The sequence below is a fragment of the Scomber japonicus genome, chromosome 17 (genome assembly GCF_027409825.1).
Source record: "Scomber japonicus isolate fScoJap1 chromosome 17, fScoJap1.pri, whole genome shotgun sequence".
NCBI lineage: Eukaryota > Metazoa > Chordata > Actinopteri > Scombriformes > Scombridae > Scomber > Scomber japonicus.
The window spans coordinates 9635717-9660673 of NC_070594.1; the positions used below are offsets into that span (position 1 = coordinate 9635717).

General features: G+C 39.9%; 1 protein-coding gene across 4 annotated transcripts; it reads left to right on the forward strand.

Moving 5' to 3' along the window:
• The first annotated feature begins 3313 nt into the window (after positions 1–3313).
• On the forward strand, positions 3314–24273 carry hmbox1b (homeobox containing 1 b). Of its 4 annotated transcripts, none has more exons than XM_053336588.1 (10): positions 3314–3466; positions 5861–6544; positions 11232–11317; positions 13469–13579; positions 17214–17367; positions 17702–17784; positions 19821–19916; positions 21518–21612; positions 22482–22565; positions 23811–24273. In XM_053336588.1, exons 2-10 carry the CDS (start codon positions 5868–5870, stop codon positions 23952–23954), a joined length of 1530 nt encoding a protein of 509 aa, XP_053192563.1. In that variant the 5' UTR covers positions 3314–3466; positions 5861–5867; the 3' UTR covers positions 23955–24273. The 4 variants fall into 4 exon arrangements, with proteins under 4 accessions (XP_053192563.1, XP_053192565.1, XP_053192564.1 ...); XM_053336590.1 differs by having other exon boundaries at positions 21521–21612; XM_053336589.1 differs by having other exon boundaries at positions 5864–6544.
• Positions 24274–24957: the final 684 nt, after the last annotated feature.

Sequence of the window (24957 nt, forward strand, 5' to 3'; positions counted from 1 at the left end):
AGCTCGCTCCTCTGCACATCTGACACACCGAGCATTAAAAATATTCAAATAAACCATTATGTTTTTCAAGTTTTTATATAACTTAATATTAGCCTCGTTATGAGAATAAAATGAGGTGGGTCGGCTTTTATGGATGACTCTACATATACAGCGGTGCCAGATTAACCCTCTAAAGGGCAAAAAAAAAAAAGGGAGTTATAGTTCCTCCCACACTCCTGTTTCTATGAATTAGTCATGAGTTTGTGATAATTTGATGAAGCATAAATGTATTCAGGTATATGTTCCATGTGGGTAGAAAACAAATACCAAAAAATAATTACAGCTTCATAACTAGATTTGAATTCAAAGCCCATCTACAAGACAAGGCCTTGAGTTTATGTTATAATGCAGGCCTGTCATTTCTGTCAGTAGCATGCATTACCAACCAGGAAAAAAAGCCCTCAGAGGTCCTGAAGGCCCTGCTGTATAAGTTGTTTATATGGCAGTTACTTCCTGACTTTATGATAATTTGATTAATTACAGAATAGTTTTCTAATATGCGCCACTAAAGCACAAATTAAAAACTGAAATGTGTCTCAATTAACCCCTTGAACTGTGCAGAGGAAATGGAAACAGAAATGTACTTTGAATAAATTTAATATGCCAGTTGATTTTTTTTTATATTGACTTAATAAAAACTGTGTTTAATCATATTATCATAAAACAACCAACACACAATAAATCTGTTCCAGTGTTGTAGAAATACTGGCTGGTTTCTGAGACTCTGGGTAAAATAAACCCCCCTAACTGAATAATCCAGTCATGATTTATATGACTGTGATTGCTGAGAGTGATTTCTGTCTCGGAGAGTCTGTATGTCTCCTTAAAGCCCCCCCCCCCCACCCCCACTCAAAAATGTATTGCGCTTATTGTTTGTTCAGTTGGATGTTTAACCTTCGCTGTGCAGACTGATGTATGTGTTTGACACTAGAAGTCTGTTTTTCACATTCATCTGCCAAAAGTGAAGAGTATGTCCGCGTTCACCTGGAGTCTGAGTTTAAAGTGTGTGCTGTACATTCAGTACAAATATCATATAGTGACATCGGCGCTGGTCCTGAACCCATCGTGGTCCAGTCATCGTGAAATGTTGAAATCTTCAGTGCACATACACTGATATTGGACTTTATAGTGAAGTCCACTGTCCAGTAATTAAACTTTTAAATGAAAAGTATTTGCATATTTATAGATAGATATTCTTTTTTCAATGAGGCTTGTTTGATTTTAAGGATGTTAACGAGGTAATTGAACTTTATAAGTGGGAATGTCGTATCAGATTCAAATTATTATTCCAAGTTGAGTATTTTTATACATCTGAACACATGTCTGGAGGGGATACTTAAAGTTTAAACTTTATAGGGAATTGGATATTCTCCTAATGCCTTTGCTTAAGTGATTACTGCACCACCAATTTAATTTATCATCTTTTCTACATCATTTTTTAATACTTTGGCACCCATTTAAAGGATAAAATACTGCCTTTTCTGCAGGCCATAGGGAAAAAAACATATTTTCTGAGCTATATATTAATACATACCCCTCCAATCCTCATAAACTTTATTTGCTATAAGACTGGCAACTTTCTCAAACTCTAACGAGGCGTCTGTCCCCGTTAAGAAAACTCAGTCAGTTTATGACATAACAGATATGTGTGTTTAGATATATAAATACATGTGTTCTTGCCTAGGATGCATTACTAATCAGGCAAAGCAGGCAAATACACTGTGGCTCCAAACCCTCGGGGGTCCTGAAGGCCCTGCTGTATAAGTTGTTTGTAAGCAGTTACTTCTTGACTCTGTGGTAACTTGATTAATTACAGAACAGGCGTCTAATATACACCATTAAAGCACAATTATAACTGATATGTGCTGAAACTTTTTATTTTATTTAATCCATCATTCACATTCAATCTTCATCAGATATGTGTGTTTATATATAAATATATGCTCTTACCCTTTTCTCTACCATCATCATTTAGCAAACTTTTCCAAATTCATACAATACTAGACTGCCTGATCTTCACCTTCCTTTTTACAAAATTAAATCATCACAATCAGTTATCTTTAGAAACATTTTAAAAGAAATTGCCATCACATATATTCTTCTTTTTTTCCCCCTGTAATATTTTTCTATGTTTCTTTATTTTTATTGGATTGTTGTCTATTGGTCATGTCAACTCCTAGATCCGCCCTCGGTCCTGTGACTTCTTGACCTTTCCTGACACATCTCCAGTCTTGGAGGGTAACTAGTTGCATGTAACGGCTGTAATCCATTACAGATACTGAGAGAAAAATGTGTAATTAAATTACAGTTACATAATGGCAAATGTTGATGATTACAAAGAAGATAACATCTGAAGTCAGACCTTTAAGATTTTGCTCAGGAGGGTTTTTTCCTCATTTAAATAAAAAAAAAATTAACATGTTACTGAATACATAAATTGGTGTTTTTAATACTTTTAAATCAATATATTTATTTATATTTTATGAATAAATCATAAATAAATCATATGGTTGGATGTGGATGTGGTCTTCACGGTCCTTAAATGGTGCCACAGCAGCAATTAAGCCCATGTCAGACTTTTGACTTTTTAAATAAAATATCTTTATTTTATATTCTTGCTTTATAAGAAATGATCTCCCTTATAAAGTATCATAAAAAACACGTGAATTTAGATTTTGGTGCTTAATGGGTATACTTACACACTGAAAACATTTGTTAGAAAATTAGGAAAGTAATCAAAAAGTACAGTTACATTACTTTGATTAAGTAGTTGAAATAGTTACATTACTTATTACATTTTAAATAGGGTAACTACTCATCTATAATAACCTACTACATTTCCAAATGATAGATCATATATGTCTGTGTGTGTGTGTGTGTGTGTGTGTGTGTGTGTGTGTGTGTGTATGTGTGTGTGTAGCCTAAATAAAAAAATAACTAAATAACAACACATGTAATCTATTACAGGTGTGTATCTGGGTGGTGTGATGGTGCAGGTGGCCTGATTGAACTATTGAGCAGCAGCAGGGTTGAGAGGAGCAGCCGCTGTGGCCACATTAAAAACTGCATCGCCTTTTTTTTTGTGACAACTGTAGATCAGTGAGCCATCAGCGCCTCCTCCGTTTGTCGGGATTTGTAGTTTTTAATGGGAGGGGACACCGACGCGTGGTTAGAGGCCTCAGCACGAGCGAAACTACAGTTCCCTCGGAGCTACTCGGAGGTGTTAGTTGTCAATATGGCTGTTGTCAGACAGACAAAGCAGAGAGGCAAATAATTCGCCTCTGATTAGAAATCCTTGGAAAAGGGGGTCGGACAGGGCACTGTACTCAAATTGCTTTATTGTTCCAGGGGGCTGCAGGAAAAACACGCAGGGGGTGTTTTGCACAAGTTGTAAAGTTAAATGGTGAAGTGGTCGATTTGAACCGAGGTAAGTCATGTACTTATAGCCATCCACAGCTCTGAAAGTGTATGTTATTAATATCAAACCTCTGCTAGCCACCAGCAAGCAGCAAGCAGCAGCAAGCTATGTCGGCTAATGTCTGCTAGTATCAGCATTGGCATGGGTTAGCCTGTTGTGCTAATCACTCCACAAATGCTAAATGTAACCAAAAATAGATGTTAAGTTGCAAGCGGTCCTCTGTGTTGTAGCCAGTTTTTGGTTTAGAGAGAGGGTTGTGGGGAGAGTGTTGTCAGTGTAAATGCAAAAGGGAAGCAGTGAAGTAAGATATAAAATGAGTCAAATCATACTGGGGTTACTGGTTTAATTGCATGGCACATTTTTTTTTTTTTGGAGGATTTTTTTAAGGGAGGGGGGTTATTGTCTGTCTGCCACAGAAACATTTGCTAACGTTAGGCTTTTGGGCGTGAAAAGCTGGCAGTGGACCGGTGGCTTTGCCTGCAGTGTGTGTGTGTGTGTGTGTGTGTGTGTGTGGAGACGAGCTTTGCTTTGCACAGCTACACACACACACATACACACACACAGTCAGCAAAACAAAAACACATGGAGGAGGAAAAGATACGGACTAGTTTTTAAATGTAAGATAGTTAAAGAAAAAAAACGTGCTATGAAAACGTGTGATGCTTGAAGAGGGTAAAAGAAAAGAGGGTTTTTTCTCTCTCTCTCTTCTGTCCTCTAGCTTGCTGTTATCTCTTTAAATCTATCACTTAAATCTTCTGGTAAGCTTTAAAGAGTTTTTAGACTTTGTTGCACTGTTATCAAAGTGATCCAAAGCCTCTTTATATTTCGATTAAAAAAAAAAAAAAAGCTCTATCAGTCCTAAACTTTTCTCCCTCTTATTATTATTTTTTTATTACACACTCCTCCAAGTCTGTTTTTTTATACGTGACCTACAGCAATCCAGTGTAGGACATTCATTTATATTATTTGAAGTGTTTTTATTTATTTTTTTAAAACCAGTTAAACCAGCTTCAGCTTCAAGTGAATAGTTAACTCTGTAAATAGTTAGACAGGAAAGTGGTAATAATTTCTTTCCCCCCTGCTGTTTTGGGTTCCAAGTGAATGCAAAGATAAGTTTAAAAAAAAAAATCAGAATTACTTACTGAGTTACTACTTAGTGCAAAAATGCATCCACTTGCATGTTTTAAAAACAGTGATATTTAAAAAAGATGTTTTAAAAGTGTTTCTGTTTTTTCCATTGTAATGATTTCCAGCTTCAGTAGCTCTTCTTTTCCTTTCTAAATGCATAATGATAACTTAAAGAGATTAAAGCTTTATGCTCAGCAGTGCTATTAAGCGTTGTATTTCAGTGCTGCCCCAAAGGGACTGTCCGCTGTAACTGTCTGAAATGCTTCTCCCTTTTTAAAGCTCAGTGTTAAGAGACACTCTAAAAAAGACTAAATATTCACCTCGGATGTGTATTACTTTCCTCCCGTGATAACACCTCCAGAACACTGCCTGTAGTCTCAAGTCATTTAATGTCTTTTCTGTCCTCTGCACGGTATCGTCTAACACAGATGTAAGAAAGGGAAGAAGAAAAAAAAATGCCAGTGACCCCTTTTAAACCATTTATCATATCAGCATAGGTCGGGCTGGCACAGAAGATGGAAAATCTGCCGCAGTCTGATTCCAGTTGCATTGATTTTGAGCACGGCAAATTGCTTATGAAAAACATACAGCGTGGGTGGTGTGCAGAGCCGGGGATATATTGTAGCTCTTAAAGAACGGCAGTCAGAATGTTAAGATAGCATCAGCTGTCAAGGTGACTCTGGCACTCTGCGTGTGTTGCCTGCTGGTTCCCAAAAATAGCAGATTTTTATGCCCTGCCCCTCCCTCCCCCTTTTTCTTTCACACTTCTATCTCCCGCTCTTGTCTTTCCTTTTTCTTTTCTTATCTGCTGCCTCTTTTTATTTTCTTCTTGCAGGTTTCCTCTTTCCCCACTCTTCTTCTTCTCTTTCTACTTTACCCCCTCTAAACCCCCCCCCCCCCACATACACACACTCTCTCTCTCTTTCTCTCTCTCTCTCTCTCTCTCTATCTTTCTCTGCCTCACTCCTCCTTTTCCCATCATTCTCATTTTTCTCCCCCATCCGCAACTGCGTTCCTTTTCACTCTTTCCCACTTAATCCTCTCATTTCATCCTTGCCTCCACCATCCCTTCATCTGTCTCATTTCTGCCTGACTCCCTCTTCCCTCCTCGCTCCTCCTATTCTCTATCTCACTTTCCCTTCCTGTTTCCTCTCTACATCTTGAACATCCACTCACTTACCTTTTCTTTAACTTCCCCCCTGCATTTCCTGTTTCCTCTCCCCTCCTCTTGTTTCTCTTCTGTCTCACAACCTGTCTGTCTTGTCTCTCATCCAGCAGCAGGATGTCTGAGTTCAGCGAGGAGCCGCGCTTCACTATTGAGCAGATAGATCTGCTGCAGCGGCTGCGTCGCTCCGGCATGACCAAGCAGGAGATCCTGCACGCGCTTGAAACTCTGGACCGGCTGGACCGGGAGCACGGCGACAAGTTCGGCCGCCGCACCTCTTCCTCCTCCTCCTCCTCGTCCTCCTACGGAGTAGGCGGGGCAAACGGCTGCACCAACAACTCTGCCTCTAACACAACCACGTCATTCAACAATAACAACACTGCCTCTGCAACCACCACCTCTTCCGTGTCATGCAACGGCAACAACGCCGCCATCAACAACGGCGAGGTCGGCGCCGGCGATCACTCCGCAGCCACTGCTTCCTCCACGACCTCCAAAATCTCCACCGCCACTCAGACGCAGTTCGGCAGCGGCGGGGGGCTCTCGCCATCTCCTAGCAACAGCTACGACACCTCTTCGCCTCCAGGTCCGCCGCCGCCTTCCGCCATCCTGCCCTCGCCGGTGTCGCTGGTGGCGCTGTCACAGAACGGGCGCGACAGCCTAGCCGCCACGCCCAACGGGAAGCTTTCGCCGCCTCGTTACCCAGTGAACAGTGCAGCGGCAGCACGAGCCTTCGGGTTTGAAGCCTCAGAAGAAGATCTAGATGTTGATGATAAAGTGGAGGAGCTGATGAGGTCAGTACAGGGCGTGAAGCGACCTTTAAACTTTTTGTTGGAAGCTTTTCTCTTGTAAGAATTTGTCCAACTTGAGCTTGTTGCTTCTAGAGAGGGTGAAAAATTAACTTTTTTTTTGTCCAACAACCAAATGATTAGTGAATATTCAAATTGTACCTGCCACTCAATGGATTACTGTTGTTGTTTTTTGGATGGTGAGTGAAGCAGATCTACCACTTGCATATTTTACCAGCATTTGGCCGGTGGCTGGTGCAGAAATGGACAATATATTTCTACTATATTCAATATGAAGTGAGAATGGATCATCTGAGATTGTGGTCATCTTATTAGATTGAGGTGTGTTGTGGTTTTAAAAGCTTTATTCACTTAAGTCATAGCATGTTGTGAGCTTGTGGTATGACATGACCAATGAATGAAAGAATGAATGAGCAGCCATCATCACTAATAATGCTTCCACAGAAGTATTTTCTATATAAAGCACACAAGAGACCATTACAGGTGTTTCTTAAAGCTACTTCTAAGAGACTATTATCCAATCTATCCTTAATTGGCGATGCATTTTCATTTTTGAATGGCTTTAGTGTTACAGTAGCCACTGGGTTGGAGTTGGAGGTTTGTCTTTATTGGCGATAATGTCCATAACGAGGAGGCAAGAAAGCACAGTACTGTATATGTCAGGGTTAATTAAATGGCGCCAATTGGAAACTCCACTGAAGAGGCATTGTGTGCAGCTGCTGCTGTTGCGACATGCTTAACAAAATTGAGTTTCAAAGTTTTTTCTTGACCCTTGGAAAAAGCAGAGTTTTACCCAAAAGTCCAGTTAGTAGTTGTTAGGAAGCTTTTGATGATATCACATGATGTTCATCTCACAGATCAAGTTTTGGTGCCATGGAATCGGGGATGTTCTCCGTAGATGCTTTTCCCTGTTAGTGTTGGCTGGAGATTCAATGTTCAGTCTTGACTGTGGAAAAGAGAGGCAGAGAAAACTTTTGCCACTTCAGTTTAGTGGCTGTAATCGAATGCTTCAATTTAAATATAAAGTTTTATGTTTAATATAACAAAAGGTCAAGTTTAAATGTGAACTCCATCGATTTTACACATCAGTGGCTGTGTCCAAAATCACTCCATCTTTATTATATAGTGCACTACCGCCATGCAATGAAAAAAGTAATGTCCATGGTCAGTACATTACTTCCTGCTGACAATCCTACAATGCAAAGCTCCACATTTAAAAGCTGTGAAAACTACCATTGGGTGACTCAATGGAGGGGGGGGGGGGGGGGCGGTGATTTCAGACACAAACTTAGTCTTAAGTGGTAGCTGCGTGAAATCTGATAAATTACCTCGAGTGATGTCACCTGTCATTTTGGGGCTGAAGACTACATTTTGGGAGTAGAGTTAAAAAGAAGTGAGGTTAGCTGACCTCTTGTAGCCCGCTCCTCATCTCTGCTGGAGGCTTGTGTTAGCGTGAGGCTTCATTAGCTGCTACTAATGTCAGTGGTGAATTTGCACTGTGGGTAATGTAGGCACCAGGTTTTGACAAGGAAGATGGATTGATAGATTAGAATAGATGTGGATGTGGTTTCTCCTGCATTTGCTTTTAATTCACAGTGGAGTCCATTGTGGGTCCAATAGGAGTGCAGTGCTAAATTGGTAGCACGGTGGCTAGTCCCATGTTGGTTAACCCACTAATGTCAAATAAACATGTTTTTCCTCCTTTTTTTTTTTTTTTTTTTTTTAGCTCTCAAAAGCTTCTCATCCACTCTATAATCAAGGCGCTTTATAGAAATACACTGATGATTGGTTAGTTGCGTGCTTGGTTAATTTGCAGCCACTGATGCAGCTTGAACTGGTCGAGTCATTTGCTTTGATGTGTCGCAGCAGCAGTGCTTTATGAACAATCTGGTTTGCATTGCTCTGGAACATTTGATTGTAATAAACGCCGCAACCCCTCCATCTGTACGTTCCTACATTATCAAGACCGCGCTTTTTGTTCATGTATGTTTAATTTAGTGACGGTTTTATGTCCAGGAGTTTGAACAAATCAGTCACAGCACTTTATGTAGGCCATATCCCCTTTTCATGTATAGGGAGGTAGACCTTTGAACAGCTATAGCGAGGAACAGCCTTCCACATTTTCACTACTGTAAAAATCTCTCACTTCTTTAGGTTATAAAATGTCAGAAATTAGTGAACAATGCATATTATTATAGTTTCCTATAACTCAAGGTGACACATTCATACGTTGTTGAGTCCAAGCAACACTCCAAAGATATGAAACCTACTATCACATAAGGCAAATAAAGGCTTTCAAATCCTCACAGTGGGGAAGCTGGAACCAGTGAATGACCTGCAATCAAACTTTAAAAAAAAAAAGACTTTAACACAACTAATGAAATAGCTCTCTGTTGATTGGCAGTTGGAGCACTTGTATCTGCTTTACTTTAGCGAATAGCAAACGCTTTCTTTTTTTTTTTTTTTTTGAATATATTTTTGTGTATTTAATCGACTAGATAAGGAGAACTAAAGATGCAAAGCTGAACAAATAAAGAAGGAACTGAAGAGATGGGAGTGCTGGCACAGACGTTTTCTGTTCCACACTGTGTTGGCTAACTCATGACAGTTGTGATGAGTACTTTTTCTTTCTTTTTTTTTTTTTTTTTTTTTTTTCTCCGTACAGCATGTTCCACATAAAGAAATACACTCTGTGATGTACCCAAAGAACAGAGACGGGCAATAACGCGTTCTCGTTGAGATTATACACATTGTCAACAGAGGCTTTATTACAGAGAGAAAAAAGGGAAGTATTCAATGGGAGACGTTAAAAGTGTGTGTGTGTGTGTTTTAGGGGGTGGGGGGGGTTTCATTCTTGCACCTATGGTAATATAACATGAAGTCACATAATAAGATTAGGTTTGAAATCACATGCTCAAAATAGTCACTTAGCAGCCATTACTCTGACGGTTTGAGTGTTCACAATCCATCACAATCCACATGTTCGCCACCTCCTCTCTCCTCCTCCTCTAACAACTTTACACACTCACTCAGTCCCTCTCTCCTCCTCTCCTCTCCTCTCCTACCACCGCTGTGGGGCCCGCACCGCCTTCCAGCTGCCCCTGTATGAACAGTCAGTTATAAGAATAGGCATTTAGAGCTCAGGCTCTATCCTTGGCGCTGCTCTAGCTGTCCCGTCGCTCATTCAAGCTGCCTCTGCATTAAATTACATGTCCTCTTTAGACAGCCTTCGAGAAGTTAAGTAGCGTTCAAACACCCCACTCCCCCCCACACACACACACACACACACACCCCGTCTGTAGGACACTTTGCCTATTTTGCTCGGCGGGGCTGCGGGGGCAGGACACGCCGTTTCAGCTTGTCAACAATCCCACGGTGCCCTTCTGAGTTTTCTCACTTTTAAGTGCACATTTCCGTCTCTGCAGGGGTTCGGCCTTTGAGTTGGCAACACATCTCACCCACCTCCTCCTCCTCCTTCCTTCCCTCCCTCCCTCCTCCCTCTTCCTCCTCCTCTCTCCTCCACTTCCCACTCTTCCTCAGTCTTGTACAGCAGCTTGTGCTACATTGATTCACTGGTGTCGATACAAGCAGCGTTTTTGAACTCTAATTTTAGCTACGCCGCAAGAGACTGGTGTGGAGGAATACTGATGCTGGATGTCAAGAGTCGTGACGCATTTTCATTTCAGAAATATGCTAACAGGAGTGATCAGGACTTTGATGCCTTCCCCAGTTTTTTTGACTGTGTGAGTCTGGGTTCAAAGGCTCTGATTGTATGGTTTAGCACCAGGGCTGTTTTTAAGTTTGGGGGGTGGGTGGAGGGGGGGGGGGGTCGGCGCCCACTGAAAATACCTTCTGGAAAAACCAACAACTATTAGTTTTGTACTATTAGTCAAAATACACCAACCATTTTGAAATGTACACTTGACAGGTGTTCACAATCAGTCTGCTATCTGTACCAGGATAAGGAATTAAGCCAAGACAGTGATAAGCGTGTGTGTGTGTGTGTGTGTGTGTGTTATTGTGTATGTATAGGGGAGGGGATTGGGCTTGAAGCCAGAAAACAGGGTGGGTACACTGTGTGACTGCACATGTTCACTCGCCACCCTTCATTCCTGCAAGTCTGTGCATGTGTTGTTGTTTTTTTCTCCTCCTCCTCCTCCTCCTTCCTCCCCTCGCTGACGACTGAGATAGAAACATATCCGCCAAATACATTATTTTTTTTTTTTGAAAATATAGATCACTTGATTGTGTCTCGGCTCATTCTGATTCATGAAGTCGTCGCCTTTTTTGTGTTTTTGATTATGTGAGAGCCATAAAACAAAAAAAGGAACAATACACAAAATACTGCACAGCCCAGATTAAAATGTAGCCTTTGTTTTATGGATTTCCTGTGAATATGTACAATAGGAAAAAAAAAAGCAGAGTTGATTATGTTGCATGCAAAGAGAGGGGGAATCAGTTATTGCACAGTACAGCAATGAATGGTGTGAACCCTGAAATGAAAGAGCACAGACTCCACGACAAAACAAACATTAAAGCTTCACTCGGTAATGTTTGCTAAATGACGATACGACAGCTTGGATTTGAACAGTGCATGTCAGATTTAGCCGCTGACAGTTTTATGATGTGATGTTTCTGTCTTCTTACTAATGCCGTGTGTGTGTTTTTGCAGGAGGGACAGCAGTATGGTGAAAGAGGAGATCAAAGCTTTCCTAGGGAACAGGAGGATCTCTCAGGCAGTTGTGGCACAAGTCACCGGTTAGTAACGCACACACACACACACACAGTGACAAAGTTGATCTCTGCAATGACACGTTGCTGCACCCAGATTATCTCTTTTCTGTCACTTCTGTGTATTTGTAGTTAATGGATAAGGCTGTCAATACTGCTTATTTTTTCTTGCTGTCAACAAATCTGTGAAAAGACCTAAAAGCAACAATGCATTAGTCTGTCTCTAAAAAATCTCTGACTCTTAGCTATAAGCTCATTGAAGAAGATATACATGGTTTTTTTTTAACCCTCCTGTTGTCCTCAGGTCAAGGAAGGAAGGAAGGATGGAGGAAGGAGGAAAAAGGGAGGAAAGAAGGAAGGAAGGAATGGGGAAGTAAAGAAGTAAGGAGGGAGGGAGGAAAAGAGGAAGGCAGTAAGGAGAGAAGGAAGGGAGGAAGGAAAGGAGGGAGGAAGGAAGGAGGGAGGGATTAAAAGAGGAAGGAAGTAAGTAAGGAAGGAAGGACAGAAAGGACGGGAGGGAGGAAGGACAGATGGAAGGAAGGAAAAGAAGGATAGATGGAAGGAAGGAAAGAAAGACGGAAGGAAGGAAGGACGGAAGGAAGGAAGGAAGGAATTGAGGAAAGAAGTATGGGAGGAGGAGGGAGCAAAGAAAGAGGGAAGGAAAATTAAAGAGAGAGAGAGAGAGAGGAAGGAAGGAAGGAAGGAAGGAAGGAAGGAAGGAACAGTCAAAAGAGGTGGGGTCAATTTGACCCGGGAGGACGACAGGAGGGTTAAAAAGGTCACAAATGGAGAGTTTGGAGATATTTAGACACTGTTTGATTAATTCATTGTTAGTTTCAGTTTTTTTCACAACATTCCTTGAAAATCGGAAAAATGTATAAATTCACCAGACTTATAATTTCAATGTTCTCCTCCTCAATTTAAACCCAAACAAGTTTTTAGCTTTTCAAGGGAAATCAAAGAGGATGCATTTATATAAAGAATAGATATACATTTAAATCTGGTCAACACACAAAAAGCTTTCCTTTGCATCCATTTGGAAGCCTAATGTTCAATTTAGCCATGATATAAATATGACACTCATGTATTGCATATATTACAGAGGTTTCTCCATGGCAACAGCCACAAAATCAAATTTAATTTTCATTGCACTTTGTATTTTGTATATTAATGAGCTCAAACTGTTTGATAGTGCTATTTTCTTTTTAAAGACATAATAGATGTATTTTATATTTATCTGTCATGAATGAATCAATGTGCAGCCTTTCCAGAATTTAAAGTGGAAATAGACAAACTTTTTTTCAATTTATCATTATGAAAGAAATGTTGATGGCACAGTGTAATTGCTAAAGCATAATGACACCATCAGTGTTTAGATGGGTTCCCTATAGACCTTGCTTTCACTTTGTAATTCAGTCTGCCATCGGGTGTGATATCCTGGGGAGAATGAAGGCTTGATTTATGGCACAAAGGAAGAAGCAGAGGATAGCACTTTTGTTTTTAGACATATATCTCATAATTTCACATTTTTTAGGTGGCCAACCTCTTCTAATGTGGAATATTACACAGGCACAAACTTCATGCCTCAATTTTAGACTTCATGAATGAACAAACTCTTGCTGTAGTCTAATTCTACTTCTCAAAATTCTACTACTCAAAATACGTTATTACAATACGATACACGTCATTATCATAGCTTTTGCCTGTTCTCAAATTCAAGATGCCACTTAGCCTCTGCAGTGAACATGCTTCTTTCTGTCTGTTGATCTTTCTTCTCTGGAAAATAGAAAGTGATCCGGCTGTCTTTGCAGCTGCAGCAGCCAACAATAATACCACTCGGAAACGTAAGGGAGAAAAGTTGAACCGTTGTCTGTTTCCACTTTAATCCACTTTAACCTTTTTATAAACTCATATCAGTCAAACTCTGATTTGCAGTTTAACATGTTATTGGCAAACCAAAACAAAGTTAAAGGGCCCTGAAGTGATTCAGTGACCGTAAGTCGTGTAAGAGCCAAAAACTCAGAGAAGAAATAAACTCAGAGTGAAGGAGAGAGAAAACACCTTACCCCTCTCTCTTATACTCCTGTGTCTCTTGAATTCTTCTTAAGGTTGTCTACACATTGTTCTAGGTCCTGATGTTAAAAAACAGTTGTAATTCGATGTCTGGCTTCTTTCCAGGCATCAGCCAGAGCAGGATCTCTCATTGGCTGCTGCAGCACGGCTCTGACCTGAGCGAGCAGAAGAAACGGGCCTTTTACCGCTGGTACACGCTGGAGAAAACCACTCCAGGTACATCTGAGTTCTCCCATCCTACTCACCGCTTGACTCTCTGTGTGTGTGTGTGTGTGTGTGTGTGTGTGTGTGAGTGAGAGTGTGTGTATTGGTCAGGTTTATTATTTTTATTACAGCCCACTGAAGGTAGCCGCGTTAACAAAATGAAACCGAAAAAATTGAAAGTGCGTCTTTTTTTTTTTTTTTTTTTTTTTTTATACCATGAAATAAAAGCACCTAATCCCCACACATAGTCACTCTCATTACTTGTGCAAAGCTCTGTTTGACCAAGTAAAAGAAAAAGTTGATGAGCTAGGATGTAAAGACAGCACGAGAGTTTGCCTCAGTAATCACAGTGGGGGGGTTGAGAGGGGGGGGACGCTCCAAAGAAGGGAAGCACAGTTGGAAAACACTTCGCTGCCTGCAGTTTCCTGTTCGACTTTTAATGAGATAAGTAGAGGTAGTCAGCATCTTGTGGTAAATGTGGTGCAGTGAGATGTGATTGATATGATGCCTCTATTACATCCCATGGAAAATATCTTCCACGTGGCAGAGAAGCATCTAGACTTATGAAATGAGATAAAAGATGATGGGGACTCTTCTTTCTTTCAGCCAAAGATTATATAACAGCAGCAGCAGCAGCAATGTATTTTTGGTGGTTTTAAGAGGCTATGACTTAATGTTCCTTAACCGCCCATTGTCTCATGATTATTGCTCTGCTTGTACTAACTTTTATAAGCACTAGTACAACAAATTAAACTCCTGCTGGCACACAAACTGCTGTGAAAGTTTCAGCCAAATCCCAAATAGCCAGAAACGTTTTTTTGTTTTTTTTAACCCTCCTGCTGTCTTGTCGTCGATCATGCAACAGATGCTTTGAAAGGTTAATAAAACACCCAGAATGCAGTGCAAGTTGTGATGATTGATTTTATTGCAGTATGGAACCATCCATGTGATTTTCAGGCAACTAGACAAAAGAAATCCATATTTCTGATTCGGGTTGCAAAGAGGTGGACAATTTCCGGTAAATTTCCGGAAAGTTTCCGGTAAATTTCCGGAAAGTTTCCGGTAAATTTCCGGAAAGTTTCCAGTAAATTTCCGGAAAGTTTCTGGTAAATTTCCATGGGAAGTTAAGCTGGGGAATTTTGGAAATATTCCAAATTGGAAACTTTCCATGGGAATTTATGGCAATTAAGGGTAATTTAGTGGAAAGGTATCATATCTAAGCAAAAATAATTGTTGTTATAAGCAAAATAATACAATTAAAACAGATTTATTTATAAGTTGAACATGATCAAGTTGAACAATCAAACAGAACAAAACCAACTGTGCAGTCCACAGGCTCAAAAGTCTGGCTTCAAGTTGTGTGCCAAAAGTGTGGTCCAGAATTGTAGAAATCATCTGTGCATGTGATGGAGGAATGCACAGTGCATATATTGAGGGTAATTTAGTGGAAAGGTATCAAAGCAAAAATAATAGTTTAGTTATAAGCAAAATAAACAGTAAACGGTGTGCTATGTGAGCATGTGATAGCATAGCATAGATAGCATAGATATTCAACTGTACTGCATGATATCTGGTTGTTTTAGTCAGGATTATGCTAAAGTATTATTTTACACAACTATATTTAAGTTCCCTAATAAGAACATACCTTCAGTTTAGTAAATTCCCAGTTTATTCCCGTTAATTCCCATGGAAAGTTTCCAAGTTTGAAAATTCCCGGAATTTTCCAACCCTATTTCTGATGTAAAAAAAACATTTTGAAAATGGGTCAAAACAGAAGGGTTGTAAGTGTTTCTGGGACAATGTAAGTTTAAGTCAAGGTGTGTCAGCCGAGTGTTAAAGTCAAGCTTAGAGCGAAATGAAAAGTGCTTACTCAGTCTCACACGTCTTCACACGCAAATTACTAGTTGGGATTCGAGTTTAGGTGAGAATTACGCCACATTTAAAGAAATCAAAGCTGTGTTTGTTCTGTTTTAACCGACTGGGTTCAGGGAAAGTTCTTTTAATGGCCTAACTGGAAATTATATACACAAAAACATCAGCGGTGTGGTAAGCATCCATTCAAACCACACAGACTCTCTAACCGATGTTGCGACATCACCGTCCTCAGAAAACAGCCGTCCCGTCGCCTCAGAGATCCAGAGATAACAAAATATAGTTTACAAAAACAGAAAGCGCATTCTTCTTAGTTAGTGTTGCAATATTTCACTGTGTTTTCTTCGGAGTTGCTCGATTTGCCCTCAGTGACACCAGAAAGTTGATAAAGAAACTGTAAGACTTGATCAATCATTATAGATGTAGTTAATGAGTTCACAACATATATTATAGACAGTGTTTGTGTGGATCGTCCCTTTTGATACATCGATGGAAATGTATCTGTTTCCTGAGAGGGATATTTAAAAAAACACTCCTGGTAAATATGCAAAGCCTGTCATTGTCTAACTTTTTATTTTATTTCAGAAGAATAAAGAACTTTTTTTTTTGCCTGAAAGCCACGTCTAAGTCAAGTCAAGTCTAAGTCAGCATTTTTAAGCTATGTCTCATTAAAAAGCATATAAGTAGAAGGATTAAAACAAGGATTAAAAGTTTTGTCTTGTATTAGTTTCCTGTTGTCTAATGTTTTTTTTTTTAAAACCTTAAATCCAGACTGCAGCGTATATATATGGTTAACAGTAAAAAAACAAGCAGGCCTCACGCTGGCTTCCTATCCCGACCGTGTTTGTGTGCATATGTACGCCTGCTACCTATAGCCAGGCAGCAGACATCCCACGCCTCGTCCTCTGCGGCATGTTCCTCGGTGGAGCCCTGCCAGCACTGTCAGCACTGGAAACTGCTCTATTCTATTTATGGCCAGACTGAGCCCGGCCCATCTCATCTCAACTCAGCTCATCTCCGCTCAGCTCAGCTCAACTCAGACCTGCCACACACACACACACACACACACACACACACACACACACACACACACACGCACACACGCACACACACACACACACGCCCACCCGCCTCCATCCATCCCTGCTGCAGAGAAAACTGATGCCCCATTCATCCTGCTATGTTAACCTGGACTGTTGCAGGGTGACCCAGTTATAGGGGCTGGTTCACAATGTCCGTGTCAGATTAGATTTTGACACCAATGCTGCTCCTGACCTCTATAATACATCTAAAGCTTTGAACTGTTATGTGGCGAGTTTTTTTTTTTTTAAGAGTTGCAAAAGAGGGCAAATCAAATCTTTTTGTGTGCCTCTCTCTTTTCTTTTTTTTTTCTTGCTGCGGTCATGATTAGAGATGAGGCAGCAGAGTCCTTGTCAGCACTATTCAGACGAGTTTATAATAAGAATATATTGTTAGATTTGCAAAAAGGCGACGTCCTCGCATACATTTTCATGAAGGGTTAGGCTCGCTGGCTTGCTGTGCTGTGCTCAGTTCATTTGTCAAAACCAGCCTCTACACATTATATCATATATTATATCACTACATTTTTTTTTTTAAAGCTTTTACAGGAACATTTTTATGCTTCCAAACCACAAACGCACCTGCATATTGTATAATTCAAAGGCTTTTTGTTGACTCTACATGACAGCTGCTGTGTCTTCAGTTGTAACTTTACAACCGATTGTGCTCCCCCCACCCCACCCCCTCCCATCAGGTGCCACTCTGAACATGCGGCCTGCTCCGTTGCCCCTGGAGGACATGGAGTGGAGGCAAACCCCGCCGCCCCTCGCTACTGCCCCAGGAACCTTCAGGTTGCGTCGGGGAAGCCGCTTCACTTGGAGGAAAGAGTGCCTGGCTGTGATGGAGAGGTGAGTAAAGGGAGAGGAGGGTGAGGAATATGGATTTATTTTTTTTAAAGAGCAGTATATAAAAGATGATAGATGGGAATTTGTTTCATATCTTCACGCTGATTTCCACGAGGAGTTGAGGAAATATTGCAGCCCGTTCTATAAAATGTGCTGTAAAATGAGAGGAAACAAAGCCCCCCCCCCCGCCCTCCCCCCCTCCACACTCTCGTCATACACTCTCAATATTGGCTGGTTGTTACTGCGTCACAACAAACAGCAGTAACGCCGGCTTGTTGAACATCGTCCTTGTGTAGTGAAATTAATTTAATCAGTGTGACTCTTCTGCTATTTATAGCTACTTCAACGACAACCAGTATCCAGATGAGGCCAAAAGGGAGGAGATAGCAAACGCCTGCAATGCTGTGATTCAGAAACCAGGTAAACCACAGAAACCAGCACTTTCACACACTGTAAGAAGAATGTTTATTGGTAGTGAACCGAGTATTATTATGGTACACAATGTCAGGAAAGCATCTTTGACATTTATACATTTGAAAGGTTATTGAGCTGAAATGATTAGATGACAGGGTCCCCACGTATGCTTATAAAAAAGCTTAAAATTAGTTTTTGATATTCAAGTTCTTAAAAAAAATGGCTTAAAATGTCCAGAATTGTAGGAATTAAGGCATTAAATATGATTTGAGCTTAATTATATTTGTTCAGTTTATGTTATTTATCATTATTATCATTATTTTCTGATTATTTTACATAACAAGTCAGTCAACTTATTAATTAAAGTAAAAAAATAGTCAGCAGTAGGAAATATAATGAAACTAATAATTAGTTGCAGTCAAATATAGCCTATAAATTAATTCAAAATAAGCCACTACAACACTGAAATCCTGCTTTTCCATTATTATATATCCATACAGAGGTATTAAAAAGGTCTTACAAGTTATTAAATTTCTTATTAAAAAATATGCAGATACCTTAGTTGATTGATTGAAATAATTGTTCAATAAAAGATCAAATTTCCTTAAGCAGAAAATGTCAAAATTTCACTGGTTCCAGCTTTTCAAATGGGAATATTTTCTCTTTTTTCCTCTTCTTTGGTGTTAAAAGAATGTGATTAATATATATTTTTATCTGATATTTTATAGAACAAACTATTAACCTATAAATCAAGAAATGAATAGCTGCAGCCTGAGAGGGGGATTACATTTTTTATATATATTAAAACTGGAATCTGTAACTTTCCAAATGTCACTGACCAAAATATTAACATGCTGGAAATTATATAACTTTTATATAACTAAATATTAGGTGGTAAATTAACATTGTCAACCAGTGTGAGCTAATAAATGATAATAATCTGCTTTTTGTAAACCTATTTTACCTCAAGTACAACTGCATAAACAAACTTATTTTATACTCTATTATATTTGTATAGTTATTCACTCATTCGACCGGCAGTTTATTTTAATGTGAGTGAAGGGGACGGATGAGTAGAGTGAATGGGTAAAGTTTTCCCCTTTTTTAACCCTCCTGTCGTCCTCCCGGGTCAAATTGACCCCATCTCTTCATTCCTTCCTTCCTCCCTCTTTCTTTAATTTTTCCTTCATTCCCTCCTTCCCTCTTTCTCTGCTCCCTCCTCCTTCCATACTTCGTTCCTCACTTCCTTTCTTCCTTCCTTCCTTCCTCCCTCCCTCCCTCCCTCCCTCCTTCCCTCCCTCCTTACTCCTTTCAATCCTTCCTTCCTTCCTTCCTCTTTTCCTTCGTCCCTTCCTACTCTCCTTACTTCCTTCCTTCCTCCTTTCCTTCCTTTCTTCTCTCCTTCCTTCCTTCCTTCCTTCCTTCCTTCCTTCCTTCCTTCCTTCCTCCTGTCCTTCCTTGACCCGAGGACAACAGGAGAGTTAAGAGGTGTATGTTAACAATCCATTCCTTCCTTTTACTCACTGATGCAGTGTAGAGCCATATGAATGTGTTTTATAACTGGGATTACTGAGTAGGTGGTGGCCTATAATAATAGATGGAATTGCTTGGGGCAGGTAGGTTTCTTCCTGTAATAATGCACGTTACCCACCACCAGGCTAACCTACAGAGAGATAGCATCCAACAGAGTCCCACAGCCAACATTCACATACTGTCTTATACGTTATGTCTTATTAAAATGTGTCCCTTTTTAGAGATCTGGGAATTTACGATCCAGTGTCTCTCTGTGACTTCATTTTTACAACCAAACATCTGTGTGGCATATGTTCCTCCTCATGCAAAGGTGTAAAGTTATTTAACCACCATCAGTTCTGAAATAAGAGATAAAAGAAACTGACAATGTGAGGAGGGGAAGGAAAAGAAAAGGGAACAAGTGTTGGTAAAATAAAAATCATATTATCACTGTGATGATAAAAAAAAGTATGATAGAGTGATAGATGTGTTTTTGAAAATAATCAAACTGTGTCTTTTTTTTTTTTCAGGGAAGAAGCTGTCTGATCTGGAGAGGGTCACCTCCCTCAAAGTTTACAACTGGTTCGCCAACCGTCGCAAAGAGATCAAGAGACGGGCTAACATTGGTAATGTGGATTTATGGACGAACACAAATGTCCTTGAAAGACTTTTGATTACAGCGCACTGCATATTTAATTACATCCTTTTGTGGTGACATGACTGTTTCATACTTGATATATTAAATAGCCCCCCAATAACTCATTACATCACTATAATTAGGTTGATTGTTGATCAGCGACTTATGAGTCACCTGTGATTACCTCAAGCAAAGTATGGTCTTAATTGCGGTGGAATAGAAAGGGAAAACTCTCGCCACTTACATTAACCCAGGTGCCAATTTCATTTGTAGAACAGAAACCTCCATTACTCGCTTTCTAAATGGATCAGTAGAGAAGACAGCTACTGAAGAGTGTCACATTCATTTGGCTAAAGTCTATATTAATATGTTATAATTTGCAAGCCTCAACAGCAATGGTCCTCATCTCACCCATTTTTTTTTTTAGTCTGATGTACCTTCACAATCTTTAAACTATTTCAAGCATTTATCCATAACCTTTAGTTAACTATTTGAACTAGTTATCATTACTTGTAGCTATTTGAAATCATTTATCCACTACTCTTAGCTAACTATTTCATACATTTATTTTGTATTTTTAACAGTTTTGACAGTTTATCCATTACTTTCAGGCATTTCAGCAATTTAACCTTTTCATTTATTTTAGTTAACTACATTATATTCAGCATTTATCATTAATATTTGCATTTGACTAATGTTACCTTAATTTACCTTGTAAAGTAGCTTACTATTTCAACTTTTTATCCATGACTTTTTGCAAATTATTTAAACCATTTATATATTAGCATTTAACTAATGTATTATCTTTTAAGCTAGCCCATTATTTCAGCTGTTTATCTGACTTTGAGTTTGCTATTTAAACCCTTTATCCATTAAAATGTGACTATTATAGTACCTTTAGCTTACTATTTTAACAGTTTAGCTCTCTATTTGAACCATTTATATATTAGCATTTAACTAATGTATTATCTTTTAAGCTAGCCCATTATTTCAACTGTTTATCTGCTATTTAAACCCTTTATACATAAAAATGTGACTAATATATTACCTTTAACTTACTATTTCAACAGTTTAGCTCTGTATTTTAATCATTTATATATTAGCATTTAACTAAGGTAGGCTATTATCTTTTAAGCTAGTCCATTATTTCAGCTGTTTATCTGACTTTGAGTTTTTCTATTTAAACCCTTTTAACCATTAAAATGTAACTATTATATTACCGTTAGCTTACTATTTCAACAGTTTAGCTCTCTATTTGAACCATTTCTCTTATCGTTTTAGCCATCTAAACATTTCATCCGTTACTTGTAGCTGTTTAGACTCCTCTTTTTTCTCGCTGATTAGTTGTCATTCACAGTTGGTGTTCAGGTGTTATAGCTAACTCATTTATTTGACATATTTCTAAATGAAACTGTAATATCAATTTTGTCAAATGAGTGTAGCTGCTCCACAATCTCCTCACATACAGTATAGCCACTGGTAACGGCAGAAGTACACCCTGGGGTATAATCACTTCTTTACAGGGACATTATTGAGGATATATTATCATAGACATATTTAACATCTAATAATCTGTCGTCTTCCTCCAAGAAGCCACAATTCTGGAGAGTCACGGGATAGACGTCCAGAGTCCAGGGGGACACTCCAACAGCGACGACATCGATGGAAACGACTTCTCAGAGCAGGTAGGGGAATGATTAATGATCTCCAAAGATGCATAAAACCAGATTATGTTCCAAACAGAGCTGCGTACGACCGGTTTGGAGGGAAAGAGAAAGATGTCACTACTTCACTTCTTTATTTACACCTTTCTTCAGCAAAAGCGTTAAGCGCCATTTGTTTTTTATGGATTAGCCTCTTAGCCAACCGCCCATGTTCATCCCTCTGCGACAGGCTCGCTCTGTTCTTGGACAACACTCAATATTCCAGTCATTAGTCAAATGTCATTATGCGTTTTGTTCTTGACAAACAATACATTGGTTTATTAATTAGATTCCCTCCCTGAGGTTAAAGTCTTCCCACAGATTCAAAAACAGAAAGACAGAAGACTGAACTGCTGTTTCCCTTCACATGAACTCTGAATATATTCCACATACATAGAAAGTACATAAAGTTCTTGATCATTGTGACAACCTTTTTTTTTTCCCCCTTAACTATAGCTTAAGGCACCTTAAATTAACAAAAGCCCACTCTCTACTTTCTTTTTTTCCCCTTCCTGTTACCAGTGGAAACAAAGTGGCAGTGATGTGTATTATTGTACAAAACAAACAGATTGTGTTTCATTTTAAACCCTCCAGCTTTACTTTGAATTACACAACATGCCAATCTTTACCCTCCAGTCAAGTGACGGCAGCGAGTAAGGACAGTCAGTTAAAGTTCAGCTGATACGTGACGATCACATGGTTGAATGTATTCTGTCGTCTGGATTCATTTAAGATAATTGCGACGGAGCAGAAGTTGAACTAAACGATTTGAATTATTTCTCTAATAAAACTTGAGTTGATGCTTTTGAATCTTGCCATAACTAAACGGACAATTCTTTTCTTTCCCCCAGGCATGTGACCTGCCCTATTTTGACAAGAGACCTCTCAGCCGACCTTTTGGCCTTTACCGACTGGAGCCCACCTCGCCAACACAGGTACCTCCTCCTTTAGAAACATGTCGACCCTGCACACTAACATTTTAAGAGGGGGAAAAAACATCCTCTTTAACCAAGTTTTCTCTGTTTTCACCATCATGACAATCAATTACTATCAATATTTATTAAATACTTTGCTCTACAACTTACTTACACATTATCTGGCTCCTGAAACTTCAAATTGAAATGTCTTTTTCTTTTTTTACATCTATCTAAAGACAATACTTTCATGCCCATAATTATATTAAAATAGTTATTAGTTGCTAGAAGATGAAGAGGTGGGTTTTAATCTTTTTAGTTTTTCTTTAGACAGTGTTTCCTTTGCTGAACTGCAGCAGAGAGATAGTAAAACAAAGAGGGGTTTTTGGAAGATAATCACTTGATTGTCTGAAGCATTATATTAGATTCAGTTTAATTACTTAATATGCATTTTTTGCACAGGTTGAGCACTGTTGATTACATTGGAATAACGTTTAGGGAAGAATTTCTTCATGGGTAGTTACAGAAATAATCACAGCAAAAAAAAGGGACAGTTTGGACATGTGAAAATTGTTTTAAGGCAGACTTTTAAAAAGTTTGAACCTGTCCTCAAACATCTAAAATCATTTAAATTTAAACTCAGCCATCAAAAATTCACTTATAGATTGATTTTACTACTTCTACCTGCAGTTTCTTGCAGGATCAGAACATTGTATCCTCAACATTGCTGACTAATTTATGCTGGTTAGAATAAAATAATATTATAATATCACAGTATACTCGGGCCATAAAGAATAATGACAAAACTGGACTTTAAGTGCAAGTCTCATTGCATTGTGGTGCGTTTCCCTTTGCCCTGTTGGTCTGTAAGAGAGCAGCACTCGCTGCCAACTGAGCATTGAGCCTTTCAGACATGCACCTCATTACTTTAAGTGTTGGCGCTGTACTGCCGCCACTAACTTGATCAGCAGCCCACACCCCAAAAACAGGGAGCCACTTTAAAAAACTATTGCACCATAGCACTAATACTGGTGGGAAAACTTCACAGAAAAGCTCCTCAGTAAAGTCTGATTTAATATCTGTCAGCATGATGGTAAAAACTAGAAAATTAAACGCATGTAGAAAATAAGTCTATCTTCTGCAGGTAGAATTCCTATTTCTTTTCTTTTTTTTTTTCCTCCTGAGCTGAACTCATTCTGAACACCTCTGGCTATTTCATCCCTTGACCTTGGTCCTTGGTCTTCCCACCGTCCCTCCTTGTCTCAGGACGACAGCGCAGCACACAGCGAGCACCAGGACCCCATCTCTCTGGCTGTGGAGATGGCCGCCGTCAACCACACCATCCTGGCCCTGTCCAGAACCGGAGGGGTGCCCAGCGACATCAAGACGGAGTCCCTGGAGGACGAATGAATGACCCCCCCCACCCCCACCCCCTTCGCTCCCCCCCAGCCCTGCACAGGAAGTGGGATGGAGGAGGTGACGAGAGAAACGAAAAGAGTCGGGAGGGGAGAGGGAACGAGGAGTAGAAAAGGTGGGAGACAGGACGAGGGGAGGGGGCTTAATAAAGAGAACAAAATAACGCTACTTAGTAAACCTTCTGAATCTATCCCTCAGCCAACCCCCCCCTTGCCAAATGTTCCTCCTCTCTTGACTTCCCTCTCCCTCCCCTCCTCCCAGAAAGTCCATGTAAACAGTAATTACCCTCCTCCCTCACTTCACCCTGCAGCCCCACCCCCCCACCCCTTACCCTGCCCTATGTATTGACACAGCTGACGGAAATGGGTCACTATACATCCTCTAATCTCCAAGTCTGACGGAAAGAAGAAAAAAAAAAAAAAAAGGGAGGGGGCAATACAGGCCTTCAGCACCCAAAAACGGTGGCCCTTGTCTGGGATTGCTTCACCCTCCTCCTCACAGGATACCTCTTCTCTTTCCTCTTCCTCATCCACACTCTCTTACTCCCCTTACCCCCCCTCCCCTCCCCTCCTCCTCCTTTCTTCCCTCTCCAGCCTGGTTGTCTGAGCCGATCCTCAGTCTATCTATCTCACCTCAACGTCAACCTCAGAAAAATAACGTATACTGTATATATAATATATATGGTTCTTATGGTTCTCAGTCACACTCACCTCATGGTGTGCTACCTACCTACCTACCTACATACCTACCTACCTACCTACCTACCTACGTACCCTCAGAATTCACCCTCTACATTGTGCAATTTGTTGGAAGAGCAACCTCCAGCCTCCTTGGGAAAAACAGATTGAGAGAGAGAGAGTTTCTTTCTCTCCTTCTGCGGCTCTGAGGTGGGCAGAAAGGATCATATCGGCAGTCAGAAGTGTCCAGTCACTGTCATTTACCTTTTTTCTTCTAACCCAATAGCTGTCATTCCTTCCAGAGGAATGGCTTCTTTTTT